Source organism: Parasteatoda tepidariorum, chromosome 7, assembly GCF_982258835.1.
Source record: "Parasteatoda tepidariorum strain Cologne lab strain chromosome 7, Ptep-v5.0, whole genome shotgun sequence".
NCBI classification, from domain to species: domain Eukaryota; kingdom Metazoa; phylum Arthropoda; class Arachnida; order Araneae; family Theridiidae; genus Parasteatoda; species Parasteatoda tepidariorum.
The window spans coordinates 104,567,252-104,583,328 of NC_141761.1; the positions used below are offsets into that span (position 1 = coordinate 104,567,252).

At 30.5% G+C, this 16,077-nt stretch overlaps 1 protein-coding gene across 4 annotated transcripts in view; it reads right to left on the bottom strand.

The window, feature by feature from the left end:
- The window catches only part of LOC107445826 (protein singed), a 73,930-nt gene that overhangs the window by 40,996 nt on the left and 16,857 nt on the right, over positions 1–16,077 (bottom strand). For 3 of the 4 annotated variants that reach the window (XM_043048949.3, XM_043048950.3, XM_043048951.3), the window contains exons 2-3: positions 4,190–4,611; positions 1,696–2,149 (exon numbers count right to left, since the gene is read on the bottom strand). In XM_043048949.3, coding sequence (XP_042904883.1) covers positions 1,696–2,149; positions 4,190–4,606 — 871 coding nt within the window. In that variant the 5' untranslated portion in view covers positions 4,607–4,611. Of the gene's footprint in view, positions 1–1,695; positions 2,150–4,189; positions 4,612–10,043; positions 10,172–16,077 lie in introns of those variants that run through there. The other variant, XM_087168425.1, reaches the window with a different exon arrangement.

Here is a 16,077-nt window from a genome sequence, read left to right on the forward strand (position 1 = left end):
CGTTTTGAAGCTGGCTGAACTCCAAGCCACTACTGAGGATCGAATTCTAATCCTTTACTCTGAGCTCATTGCTTTCAACCACTGTCCCAGGCGTGTTCTTTTTTATTTATTTTTTTTTTAAGGATTACAGCAAACAAAATTTTATATAGTTGCATTTTCACATAAATAAATTGAACAAACAAAACAAAGATTTAATAACGCATTACAAGTAACTAGCGCTTAAACCAATAAGAAACGCTTGTATAGTTCTGAAAGTTCAGACCTCATTAAACCCGATTACTCTCAATTTTTATACCTATTTTATGCAATTTAAATCTTTTTAATACAATTTTATTTATTTTAAACGTGTAATTTGTCTATGTGAATTAATTCAAAAAGAAAATATCAATCGATGTTACAGATGTTTTTGTTTAAAATCTGCGAAAAATAACTCTTGACATTACACCCTTGATTTATCACGCTAGCGTTAACTTTGTGAAGTTAATCCGTCAAAGGTAAAAAACAGATAGCGCATTATTTTAAAAAAAGATTTTTTTTAAAAAGAGTGTTTAATGTTGCATCCCTTATCCTTTTGTCGCTACCTTGCTAACCTACTTTTTATGATAGGCGTTCATTTCCATATTTTCAAAATAAAAAAAGAAGTAAAGAAGAATGGAAGATTTGTTTAAAGACATTTTGGAGAATTTCTGGGAATCAGCTTTAAATTGCATGGAAACACTGGGAAGTTCTTTTAAAACATCTTTCTCAAATGAAAACTGTTTTTTTTTAACAAGTGTTGCAACCGCAAAGACTATGCAACTCTAATGTCAAAGCATATAAAAAAATGTTTTTAAAGCAAAGAACTGCCAAACACTTTTGTCCCAATGTAAACAGCGCCTCTCTGCAGTAATTGGGTACTTGCACTTCAAGACGAAGAAGACCCCCCATACCCACAAATGTGATCTATGACATCAGCGCCAAATAATCTTTATCAGCAAAATGGCTTATTAAAGTTAGCTAATTTTCTCTACCTGAGTCAGAATGTTAATTATAACGATACGTTTATTAAATACAGAGCCGTATCGCACATCGAATTATTTGAAATATAATTCTTTCTCTACCACTTCTTTTACTTAACTTAGATTTATTATTTGTTTGTGTACTTTATTGTAACCGTGATATATTTTTGTCTTGTGTACCTGGCGACTTCGATGCATAATTAGTTTGTTTATGTTCCACCGTGCCTTTGTGTTAAGTGTCTGTGTAAATATATAGTGTATTAAAATCTTTGAGAAAGAATCTTTGTTGAAAGAATGTAGAATGTGTCACTTAAGAGAACCGATACTCGACGGGCTTGGCTTACTCGAAATATAATCCAAAGAACAGTTGCTAACGTAAAAAATGCCACGTTTTAACAACCAATCAGGATCGAGGTACCCACACTACGTCACTTGCAGGTATCCCATTACTAGTTGGACATTGAGTTATTCGTTTTCTTTTATTATTTCTAATTGGAACTTAACCATCACAATTGAACTCGTGGCAACCATGAGAACTGATAGGTTGCAGGTAAATTAGTATTTTTCCCTTATTTTTTAAAAGCTTTCAGTAATTTCACGATTCATACTAAAGTCCTTAGAAATCCCGATTAAAATCTTAGTAGTTTGCATCCCTGTACTTTTGAGGACTGGATTCGAGAAAAGAAAATTATCTTACCTTGCTTCACGGACACATATTTCCCGTTGAAAGCTACAAAAGCAGCTTGGGGGACGGAATCTTCCAGAAAGAATAGTTCATCTTTGGTAACAGTCTGAGATCTAGTTTTCAAAACAGCTCGACTTCCAAGTGGAGCGACGTATTTTCCAGCACTATCTCTGAGGGCCAGGTATCCAGAATGGAACTCGAGGGTAAACAGTGCTTCATTGACCAACTTTTCTGAAAGTCTGCCGTCGTGGCGTAAATATTTATCGTTGCAAGTGTGGATGGCATATTTTCCTTCGTGGAATTCTAGAGTGAACAGTGTGTCCTCTCCCCAAGGGGTATTGGCGTCAACGTGAATTTCTTCATGATCTGTTGACAGACGAGCATATCGTCTGCGGCCCACGCTTCTGATGTTGACTTGAGGACGAGCAGCTAGGTGAACTGTCCAAAGCTCAGCTGGTCCCGGAACCTAAAGAAAGTAAAAGAAACATGCTAGAAGACTTTTCTTAAAAGCGATCAATAAGACCCAGATCCAGAGAGAATTACAAGATCTGATGTAGAATTCCAATAGAGCAGAGCGGGTTCACAGATACATGTTCATTTAGAACAAGGCATAAATATTTTTCAATACTTCCTGTCTGGGGACGGGATAGCTTGGTTTGTAGGGCACTGGGTCCTTGTCCAAGAGATTGTGGGTCCGATCCTCGCCGGCCGAAGACTCCAAATGTAGAAAACGATGACTGATGCACGTTAAATCTGTCGAGTCTCAAAGTCCTACATGTTCCCATAAAAGATCATACCTCTGGGGGTACGGATTCATGAGTTTTCTTGTCTTCTTGATCGATTCAAAATGACAAGGCTACGGAGTTGTGCATTAGTAGTCATAAACCCAAAGTTGTGTCGGCTGTTCAACGACGGTCATAATATAAAATAAAATACTTCCTGTCTCTCATTTAAAGAGACCATTTTAAACTACACAGACCTAAATCTACAGCTCGGGTAAAACAATTAGTGCATATATGAACACGAAATGTGACTAACCTATGATTCGCCTACTACTACAGATAAAGATATTCTAAGTAGTGATTTAGCAACTCTGGCGATAAATATATTTGTTTGACTCTAGCCTCTTTAACTCATGTCCGCTATGCTCTATAGCATCAATTTTAAATTAGCACTAATAGGACTAAAATTTTAATCATTAAAGGTCTTACACGGATATTTACTAATTGACCAAGATTGTGATGTTCAGAATTTGCCCCAATGGATGTATAGTGTAAGCTCAGACTGTATAAGTTGAATAGTGATATGGCTGAATAATATAGACTGAATAAAACAAAGCTAAATGGGTTCAATATGGGCTTAGTAATGGCTATAAAAATATCAATAATGGTTGTTAAATTTTCGGATCCTGTCTAATAAAATAATATTTAGCGAATCATGAGATTCATAATCGATGTAAGCTACCAGACATAATAAAAATTATCAAATTGAAACTAATATGGTATCGTGGGCACTTGCTTAGAGGATGACATCCCCAACGAAGCTGTTAGCCTTCAATAAGCCAGGTAGTTTTAGAAAATGGGGAAGACTTCCTCTCAGATAGCTTAATGACGTTAAGAAAAACTTAAAAACATTAAAGGTGACTAATTGGGAACAACATGAATTTAATAGACTCGGATGGTAAAAAAAACTCGTTGAAATGACCCTGATCAGCTCTGTGCTGTAATGCCAAGAAGAAGAAGAATGTCTGGTGTCTTTACTAGAAATGGTTGTGATCTTTCCGATCGTCTACTCTGTTGAGATAATTCATTCGGAAATCCACCCGCTCCACGAAAGTAAATTACTTTCTACTTGGCGCCTTGCACCAGTTCATAACAGTTACGGTTCATAACTGGTAAGCTGCAAAGGATCCGGGCCTGTCTCTGTTATGCAGCGATCCCAGGACTCTACAATCAGCCTTGGCAAGATTCAGAAGTGGTCTCTTGAAATTTCAGAATGTGAGAAAGATTTTTCTCCGTGCTCCTGTTCCATCCCGCTAACCCTGCTCACGTTCTTAATTGTTTAGAAGCTCCATGGAGGCAGCTGTTGGTTGAGCAGGAGAAGATTTTTGATGCTCTCAGGCGACGGGGTCTTTTGGAGCTGGTGGTAGGCTGTCCTACACCAGGGGATGAGTCACAACAACAGAAGAATATCTGTATAAAGTATCGGGTGAATTGGACAACTCTGTTTAGAGCTTATTTAGACTATATCTAAGTTGATAGCGGTCATTTTAGTCCTTTGGACAAGAGTTTTGAATATTAATCTTATAACTGCCAGAATTGTAATAGTAAGTGTGGGCTAGAAGCTAGAGACAATCAAAGAACACAGCAGCTTTCATAGCTCAGATCTGAGTCACACACCCTCATGAAAGCTTTTTATCCCCTTTAACTGTCACTGTATTATGAGTTTTATAAACATAGTTTTCTAGAACATCTTGAGAATCCAATGGAAAGAAATTATAACTTACCTTGGCTGAGCACAGAAGCTTATCATTAGCTGCTCCCAAGAAATAACCACGCACAGCATTCCTCAATGCCCAACGTCCAGTACCATCATTAGCCACAGCTACAAAAAACTTAGCTCCTTCCAGTTTTTCTTCACTTTCGCAGGTGACGTTTCCAAAATGATCCACACTAAGATATCGATCCAAGTGACTGCGCAAACATACCGAATCATCATCTCCATAAGGCTCCAATGTCCATAATTGCTTTTTCTTGAGTCCGACGCCATTTGCATTTACTTTGAAACCAAAACTCTCTGCTGTCAGATATCGGCATTGGGCATTTAATAGACCCACTCGCCAGTGTTGGCCGACAGGCTCTGTGGAATGGCCGTTTTGGTGACCATTGCTGATGCCATTCGAATATCCATTTGTATCAGACATTATACCTGAAATTAAAATTAAAAAAAATAAATCATAGAAACTATCAATGAGAAATATTAATATTATTTAAAAATAAATATTAAATTACTATCGGTTAGTGAAATAGTTTCTTCCGCGATCTTCCGGTCCGTAACTTGTGGCAGATAATTGTCAAAAATGAATAATATTTTTTTTTTAAATAATTTAAATTAAAAAAAAATTGGAATACATTTTACTTAACTTTTTTAATAAAATACTTATCATATATTTAAGTACTACACTTCATTTATTTGGAAAAGCAGCTGTAATAAACATGTTTGTATTTTGGCTCCTTTTTAATGAAATTTACATTTGATTGCCGGGACAAATCAAACATGCTTTTCCAATAGTGAGCGCCCACCTTAAATTTTTAGAAAGAAATTAGATTTTCAATTCAATGCAATTTCATATGTCAATGTCTTTCTTTTGTAATTTTTTTAATCCGAAAGAAATCTTTTTCGTTTTTAAGAAATAGATTTTTTACGAATTAAATTTTACGAGTTAAATTACGTACGAATACGAATTAAATTTTTTTCACCAATTAGCTTTGCCTGCGTTGAAGTACTTTGATTTCAGTTCTAACAATCATTCAGGACAATATTTTTTTAAAAAATCATCGAGAAAATAAAATAGCTTTTTGGAAAAATTGAAAAAGAGTATTATTTGCTGTAATATAATGACGGTAAATTTTATCGCAAAGGAATAACAAAAATAACTATTTTTATTTCAGAATTCAGAATTACTTTGCACAGAGCAGAAAATTTTAACAGCTTCCAATAATTTTTTTATAGTATTGTTGCACTAAAAAAAATAGTGTGTCAATTAGCTAATATTCACCACCAATATTTAGCAAAAGTTAGAAAACCAAGTTCAATACTTTCTTAAGCAAATGAATTAAAAGAAGGGTTTTAATAATGTCAAAACGAAATCACAGGGATCGAGAATCCGAACATTTCGATTCTTCAAACCGATTTTTTTTTTTCAAAATTCGCATTTGTATTCGTAGAAATGGGGATGTTCTGAACACATACTCAAATTGGGAATATCGGAACAAAATCTTAAAAATCTGGACAATTAAAGACAATATATTTTTTATTAGAAATACCAGGACAACTGAGAACAATGAATCATTTCAATTTTTCATATACAATATATATATATATATATATATATATATATATATATATATATGAAAAATTAACTGTTTTTTTTTTCCAATGCCCACCTGTGTTAACATCCGTCAATTCAGGCATTTACAGGGCTATTTTGTTGACCTCTTTTTCAGGGGCACCATATTAGGTGCTCCAACATCGCCCCCACAGTGAGGACAGAGAAGGATAGAACATCCATGCCTTGCCCGGGATTTGAACCCAGAACCTTTCTGATGCAAGGGCAGTTCCCTGCCCCCTACACAGGCCGGTCGGCTATATTCTTTATTTGCTGATTTAAAATTTGGGGAGACATTCCACAAACCAGTACAGAACTTAGGAAAACGGAAGATGCCTAAACGCAGATATTTAGAAATTTTAAAAAATTACATGATTGGTTAGGCCTTATTCCACCGCCGTTTTTTATTCCATTTACAAATTTTTATAAAAATAATTAAATTATGAAAATATTATATTATTGACATATTCAGTTTTTCAAAAAGTGTTTGATCATATGTAGAATTCAATATTTTAGAAATGCGTTCAACTATTTACAAATATTAAAATATCAAAATTGTTTTAAAGATACAATAATAAGGAAACAAAACAAAGAAAGTATTTTATTTTTTAGTAAAGGATATTTTTATGTACATTCAGTAATATTTATTATCTTTTTTATTGCATTTTATGCTTAAATGTGTTACTCTGATTTACTCGTAAATAAAAATTTTATGTTCTTTTAAAAGTATCTCAATTATTTGATCAGACAGCAGGTTGCGAAGACGATGCAATAATTATTACTTAACTAGGTCGGGTTTTTTTTCAGTTTAAATTGCTTAGAATTTCACGTTGTTGTACAGCCTTGACCTTCATAAATGGCTTGACTTTTTTTGAACGACTTGGGTTAATTTAGTATAGTTCGACCTCATGAAACTATTTGACCAAGAACAAATAAAATGGAAGTAATTGTAAGAGACGAAGTTGACTCGAATTTCTAAATTCGTTTTCTGTTTTGCTCATAACATTGTTTTGTGTTCCTCTTTTTCTTTCTTTTTTTTTCAAAAGTAGCTCACGTAACCAAACAAGCAGAGCATAAATTTAAATTAAATTCTATATTTACAACAAAAAGGAGTTAAACATAACTGCTTCGGAATAACATGGGTTAATTGAGAATTGTTAACCTTTTATACAATTTTTTTCCTTATTTAGCTTATACTCGCGATTAAATTATTACGTAAACAAAAATAGCGAAATGAACTGAATGATGAATTTTTTCGTTTTTTTAGTCCCAATTCGTGTATTATTAACAAATTTTATGGACTATGTTACTCACAATTTACTTCAAAATACTTTTTAAAAAAAAAAATTTGAAATTTTTTTTTTCTTTTTGAATGAATGAATGAATAAACGAATGGGTTAGAATAACACATAATAAGCACAAAAAAAGTAGATTTAAAAAGCATTCAGTCGTTTCGATACCATAAATAAGTACTTTTTTTTATTTTATAACCAGCTTCGAACAGCTGACCCAATTCTGATTTTACAACAATCTAAATTCAACTCCGTAGCCTCGCAATTTTGAACTTAATCTAGAAGACAAAAGAACTTCTGGATCAAAGATTGGGACAAACTAGCCTTTATGGAGGACTCTTTGATGAAAATGACCCTCATTTGCGTTACATGGAGAGAAAAACAACGAAAATCTCCTTAGGTTAGCCCGCCAGCAAGAGGATTCTTACCCATTATTCTTCTTGGGGATATTTTTATGTCAGCACTGTCGTCGTTACGAGCCGGTAGCAGAATTCGAATCAACCAACCAACGCTGACTCCCCCATTTTGGTAGCTCGTTGACCTGCCCGCGAAGTCAAGCACTTTACGATAGAACAGGACCGATACTGCGCGCCTTCGGTCCTTTTGCAGGCTGATTAAAGTGGTCACCCACCCGCTCACTGATCGCTTTGCTCGCGTTTGAGTTAATGTCAATCAAAAGTAACAAAAAGGGAGTAAAGTAACATGTTGCCTAATTGAAATTTCTGAAGAAAAAAAAGGGTTCTCGTCAACGAGTAAAACTACTTCCCATTCATTTCTTCTCATTGAGTTAAACACTCTGATTTCCTTAGGCTAATTTTTTTTTTCAATAATAAATAGATGATTATTTTTCAGATTCAGGTAATCGTCCACATTTCGTTCTGATTAATATGTTAACAAAGTCTTCCATGTTTTTGCTGAAAATATCAACTTTTGAGATGAAAAAACAAAGATAAATGAGAAAATTAAGGGGGCTGGTTAGCAAAGCAAGCAGTTGGCAAAGAACAGGGCGGGGGCGTAAGAAACGTTGCTCTCAGTAATTTATAGAGTTTATGGTTTTGATTACTATAACAAAATTTTTTTTAAATAATAAATATTACATGTATCTCTTTAAAATTAGAGATATAGAAATATTATATGGGTGAACAATACGTTTATATCTATATTAGTAACTTAATGCTGATGACGACCAAAATAGACTTGACTTCATTTGATAAAACTGGATCATATACCATGTGATTTATCTCTCCGTTGAGAACGCTTGAATAGGTCATCACTTTTATCTAACTCATGTGTGTTTAGAAACGATTATTCTTGCATATTATTATTAAGTCGGTTTAAACAACTGATTTAAGTCATTTTATGTTAGCAATGAAGAATTAAAAGACAAAAAAAATTTTTTACCAATTTAATTTCTATAACCAGTTTCATTCGTTGAGATGTAAAGACAAGAATATTTAAACAACAGAATTTGTTTTATAAATATAAAAATCAAACAATGCACAGGCGGATGAAATAGAAGCATAATTTATATTCACTTAAGCTACTTTTTTCCTTAAAAACGGGTTTCTATTTCATTGTTTCAAAACATACATAAGTTGGCAACACAAATATAGCAGAATACATTTACATTTTTTCTTTTAGGGTCGAGGTTTTCAAAATGACGTTGTTTACAATGATGACTTTAATTTGTAAATAGTGCAAGGGCGAAAAAGGTAGCATGAATTAAAAAAAAAGCAAATAAATAAATTTTTTATTAAATAATTGTTTTAATCAACATTGAAAGACATTCTTTAATAAAAGATTAATGTTATCATTTTACTTTGAGATTGTTATAGAAGACACAGATAAATAATTTTGAAAAATGAAATTATTTATCCGACTTTTACAGCAATCTCGAAGAAAAATGGACTAGTGAACTATGCAATGATATTTTTTTTAAAAGCAAGTTTTGTATTTATTGATATTTCTTATCATTTTTAAACCTGAAAATTAGTTTATGTAAAATAAAATAAAAAGTTTTCTTTTTAAATAAACATAATTTTTACTTTTTAGAAATAAAATGCTGTCCTAATTTTTAGTATTTGAAACTACGTATTTTTTCTGTGTTCTAAATTTTATGATAGGATTTATAAAATATTTAGAAATTACATCAGAAAAACTATAAATATTATTATATTATAACGTACAAAATATGAATAAAAAAACACACTTTTAGTAGTTTTCTAAATGTATAAAATTGATTTAAAATACTTCGGTTTAAAAAGTAAAAATTTGTAGGAATAAATTTGAAAATATAATTCCAATTTTTTTTTTTTAAATATTCAATTTTAAAAATAACAGATTCTTTAAAAAATATATAAAAGCTAAAAAGATTCCTTTTTCAACAATAGAATAGAACGTTTTCAGATCTTAAATAAGTTTAGAATTCTTTTTTGAGCGATACTGTATCAAAATGTGGCATAGAAATTCGATATTTAAAATAAGTTTTTTGATTTATTTTGCGAAAAAATTTTTAAAAAAAAATAATAAATAAAAATTTTAAGTAAAGATTGGTTATTAATAAACTGTTACAGTATGACAATGAAAGTTTAGAAAATTTTATATCATCCCTTTTGAAGATTTTTAAAATTAGAGTATTAAAATAATTGCGGGGAAGAAAAGGTAATAACCTTTTCGAAACGTTTATTTTCTCGAACCTGAGCACTCGTAAAATTATAGATTTTAAATAAGTTAAAAGGCAACGAATATGACATTTTAATTTTCAAAACATCCTGGAACCTAATCTTTAAGAACTAGGCTTGAAATAATTATAAAAAAATAAGAATGATAATCAAAGCGAAATATCATTTCATAAAGATAAAACTATTTAAAGAAACTTTTTATAGCCTTCATGGCAATTACCATTTAAACTGTATGCACCATAAAAAAGCGAAAATGCTCCAAATAGAAAAGAAACTCACCGAGACGAATTTGGCCACTTAAGAATAGAACATGGGGCGGGCAAATCTTATCAAATGAGGCACTTACAGCTTCCATAAGTGCCATGACCAAAAGAAAGAGTGGTCAGTGGCACTACAGTAGCGAGAGAAAAATGAAATAAAATAAAAACCTAAGTTTGATCATCAATTTTTTTCCCCTTATTTAAGCAGGATGTAACTCATACAAGAAATAGAGAGAATCCGAAAAGATAGTATTATTGCTATTGTTGGGGAAAATATTTTTTTTTTTTTTTTTTTGTCACAGTCGTATCTTGTAATAAAAAAAAAGGCAATGTGTCACTTGCGTGTCGTCCATGCTTCGGACTCGCGGACAAAAGGGTCTACTTTGGGAGGGTGGATTCGTCCTTTTTTTTTTCTAATGGTCACGGGCTGTAGGCGGCCAAACTTCAGAGGTCAATCATAGAAGAAAAGAACAAAAGAAACGTGCTATTGCAGGAGATAGTGATGAAAGTTTGGATTCAAAAGAACCAACACATAGCTTACAATATTTTTGTAAACCCATTTGCATGGCTTTAGCCTTCCTGTCAAATAGTTTCATACAGGCTTCACTTCACTGGATAAATATATAAAATGAAAAAAAGAAGAAATGTTGGATACATTTTTAAAATTCAGAACAGAGTAAAATTATATCACACGGATTAAATGAAATTCGCAATACTATTATATATTTGCCGCCTTATAAGAGTCACAGTCTATAATATCTTGCAAAAAATTACACAAAAACAAACGAAAATTTATACAAAAGGGGGGAAATCACTAAAGGAAAGGACATTATTTGACGTAAGGGAAGGTCAAAAGCCAGTATTTGCTCAACAAAAACATAGCTATGTTCTCATTTTATCAACCGTGATGGTTGATATATTCCATATTATTGTGGTATTGTAAAAGTTATAACCATATAAAAATAAAGTTAAGATTGAGATGCTTTTAAAACTTTCAGGATTATTTTTGATTGCACACGGAGTGGAACGGACAAATCTATATTAATATTTAACATTAGTAAAAATTTACCGAAAAACTGAATCTTTGGAAGACATTTAAACACGGATATTTGGAATTGAATGGACAAATCTGTATTAATATTTAACAGTAGTAAAAATTTACCAAAAAACTGAATGCTTGGAAGACATTTAAACACGGATATTTGGAATTGAATGGACAAATCTGTATTAATATTTAACAGTAGTAAAAATTTACCAAAAAACTGAATGCTTGGAAGACATTTAAACACGGATATTTGGAATTGAATGGACAAATCTGTATTAATATTTAACAGTAGTAAAAATTTACCAAAAAACTGAATGCTTGGAAGACATTTAAACACGGATATTTGGAATTGAATGGACAAATCTGTATTAATATTTAACAGTAGTAAAAATTTACCAAAAAACTGAATGCTTGGAAGACATTTAAACACGGATATTTGGAATTGAATGGACAAATCTGTATTAATATTTAACAGTAGTAAAAATTTACCAAAAAACTGAATGCTTGGAAGACATTTAAACACGGATATTTGGAATTGAATGGACAAATCTGTATTAATATTTAACAGTAGTAAAAATTTACCAAAAAACTGAATCTTTGGAAGACATTTAAACACGGATATTTGGAATTGAATGGACAAATCTGTATTAATATTTAACAGTAGTAAAAATTTACCAAAAAACTGAATGCTTGGAAGACATTTAAACACGGATATTTGGAATTGAATGGACAAATCTGTATTAATATTTAACAGTAGTAAAAATTTACCGAAAAACTGAATCTTTGGAAGACATTTAAACACGGATATTTGGAATTGAATGGACAAATCTGTATTAATATTTAACAGTAGTAAAAATTTACCAAAAAACTGAATGCTTGGAAGACATTTAAACACGGATATTTGGAATTGAATGGACAAATCTGTATTAATATTTAACAGTAGTAAAAATTTACCAAAAAACTGAATCTTTGGAAGACATTTAAACACGGATATTTGGAATTGAATGGACAAATCTGTATTAATATTTAACATTAGTAAAAATTTACCAAAAAACTGAATGCTTGGAAGACATTTAAACACGGATATTTGGAATTGAATGGACAAATCTGTATTAATATTTAACAGTAGTAAAAATTTACCGAAAAACTGAATCTTTGGAAGACATTTAAACACGGATATTTGGAATTGAATGGACAAATCTGTATTAATATTTAACAGTAGTAAAAATTTACCAAAAAACTGAATGCTTGGAAGACATTTAAACACGGATATTTGGAATTGAATGGACAAATCTGTATTAATATTTAACAGTAGTAAAAATTTACCAAAAAACTGAATGCTTGGAAGACATTTAAACACGGATATTTGGAATTGAATGGACAAATCTGTATTAATATTTAACAGTAGTAAAAATTTACCAAAAAACTGAATCTTTGGAAGACATTTAAACACGGATATTTGGAATTGAATGGACAAATCTGTATTAATATTTAACATTAGTAAAAATTTACCAAAAAACTGAATGCTTGGAAGACATTTAAACACGGATATTTGGAATTGAATGGACAAATCTGTATTAATATTTAACAGTAGTAAAAATTTACCGAAAAACTGAATCTTTGGAAGACATTTAAACACGGATATTTGGAATTGAATGGACAAATCTGTATTAATATTTAACAGTAGTAAAAATTTACCAAAAAACTGAATGCTTGGAAGACATTTAAACACGGATATTTGGAATTGAATGGACAAATCTGTATTAATATTTAACAGTAGTAAAAATTTACCAAAAAACTGAATCTTTGGAAGACATTTAAACACGGATATTTGGAATTGAATGGACAAATCTGTATTAATATTTAACAGTAGTAAAAATTTACCAAAAAACTGAATGCTTGGAAGACATTTAAACACGGATATTTGGAATTGAATGGACAAATCTGTATTAATATTTAACAGTAGTAAAAATTTACCAAAAAACTGAATCTTTGGAAGACATTTAAACACGGATATTTGGAATTGAATGGACAAATCTGTATTAATATTTAACATTAGTAAAAATTTACCAAAAAACTGAATGCTTGGAAGACATTTAAACACGGATATTTGGAATTGAATGGACAAATCTGTATTAATATTTAACAGTAGTAAAAATTTACCGAAAAACTGAATCTTTGGAAGACATTTAAACACGGATATTTGGAATTGAATGGACAAATCTGTATTAATATTTAACAGTAGTAAAAATTTACCAAAAAACTGAATGCTTGGAAGACATTTAAACACGGATATTTGGAATTGAATGGACAAATCTGTATTAATATTTAACAGTAGTAAAAATTTACCAAAAAACTGAATGCTTGGAAGACATTTAAACACGGATATTTGGAATTGAATGGACAAATCTGTATTAATATTTAACAGTAGTAAAAATTTACCAAAAAACTGAATCTTTGGAAGACATTTAAACACGGATATTTGGAATTGAATGGACAAATCTGTATTAATATTTAACAGTAGTAAAAATTTACCAAAAAACTGAATGCTTGGAAGACATTTAAACACGGATATTTGGAATTGAATGGACAAATCTGTATTAATATTTAACAGTAGTAAAAATTTACCAAAAAACTGAATCTTTGGAAGACATTTAAACACGGATATTTGGAATTGAATGGACAAATCTGTATTAATATTTAACATTAGTAAAAATTTACCAAAAAACTGAATGCTTGGAAGACATTTAAACACGGATATTTGGAATTGAATGGACAAATCTGTATTAATATTTAACAGTAGTAAAAATTTACCGAAAAACTGAATCTTTGGAAGACATTTAAACACGGATATTTGGAATTGAATGGACAAATCTGTATTAATATTTAACAGTAGTAAAAATTTACCAAAAAACTGAATGCTTGGAAGACATTTAAACACGGATATTTGGAATTGAATGGACAAATCTGTATTAATATTTAACAGTAGTAAAAATTTACCAAAAAACTGAATGCTTGGAAGACATTTAAACACGGATATTTGGAATTGAATGGACAAATCTGTATTAATATTTAACAGTAGTAAAAATTTACCAAAAAACTGAATCTTTGGAAGACATTTAAACACGGATATTTGGAATTGAATGGACAAATCTGTATTAATATTTAACATTAGTAAAAATTTACCAAAAAACTGAATGCTTGGAAGACATTTAAACACGGATATTTGGAATTGAATGGACAAATCTGTATTAATATTTAACAGTAGTAAAAATTTACCGAAAAACTGAATCTTTGGAAGACATTTAAACACGGATATTTGGAATTGAATGGACAAATCTGTATTAATATTTAACAGTAGTAAAAATTTACCAAAAAACTGAATGCTTGGAAGACATTTAAACACGGATATTTGGAATTGAATGGACAAATCTGTATTAATATTTAACAGTAGTAAAAATTTACCAAAAAACTGAATCTTTGGAAGACATTTAAACACGGATATTTGGAATTGAATGGACAAATCTGTATTAATATTTAACAGTAGTAAAAATTTACCAAAAAACTGAATGCTTGGAAGACATTTAAACACGGATATTTGGAATTGAATGGACAAATCTGTATTAATATTTAACAGTAGTAAAAATTTACCGAAAAACTGAATCTTTGGAAGACATTTAAACACGGATATTTGGAATTGAATGGACAAATCTGTATTAATATTTAACAGTAGTAAAAATTTACCAAAAAACTGAATGCTTGGAAGACATTTAAACACGGATATTTGGAATTGAATGGACAAATCTGTATTAATATTTAACAGTAGTAAAAATTTACCAAAAAACTGAATCTTTGGAAGACATTTAAACACGGATATTTGGAATTGAATGGACAAATCTGTATTAATATTTAACATTAGTAAAAATTTACCGAAAAACTGAATCTTTGGAAGACATTTAAACACGGATATTTGGAATTGAATGGACAAATCTGTATTAATATTTAACAGTAGTAAAAATTTACCAAAAAACTGAATGCTTGGAAGACATTTAAACACGGATATTTGGAATTGAATGGACAAATCTGTATTAATATTTAACAGTAGTAAAAATTTACCAAAAAACTGAATGCTTGGAAGACATTTAAACACGGATATTTGGAATTGAATGGACAAATCTGTATTAATATTTAACAGTAGTAAAAATTTACCAAAAAACTGAATGCTTGGAAGACATTTAAACACGGATATTTGGAATTGAATGGACAAATCTGTATTAATATTTAACAGTAGTAAAAATTTACCAAAAAACTGAATGCTTGGAAGACATTTAAACACGGATATTTGGAATTGAATGGACAAATCTGTATTAATATTTAACAGTAGTAAAAATTTACCAAAAAACTGAATGCTTGGAAGACATTTAAACACGGATATTTGGAATTGAATGGACAAATCTGTATTAATATTTAACAGTAGTAAAAATTTACCAAAAAACTGAATCTTTGGAAGACATTTAAACACGGATATTTGGAATTGAATGGACAAATCTGTATTAATATTTAACAGTAGTAAAAATTTACCAAAAAACTGAATGCTTGGAAGACATTTAAACACGGATATTTGGAATTGAATGGACAAATCTGTATTAATATTTAACAGTAGTAAAAATTTACCGAAAAACTGAATCTTTGGAAGACATTTAAACACGGATATTTGGAATTGAATGGACAAATCTGTATTAATATTTAACAGTAGTAAAAATTTACCAAAAAACTGAATGCTTGGAAGACATTTAAACACGGATATTTGGAATTGAATGGACAAATCTGTATTAATATTTAACAGTAGTAAAAATTTACCAAAAAACTGAATCTTTGGAAGACATTTAAACACGGATATTTGGAATTGAATGGACAAATCTGTATTAATATTTAACAGTAGTAAAAATTTACCAAAAAACTGAATGCTTGGAAGACATTTAAACACGGATATTTGGAATTGAATGGA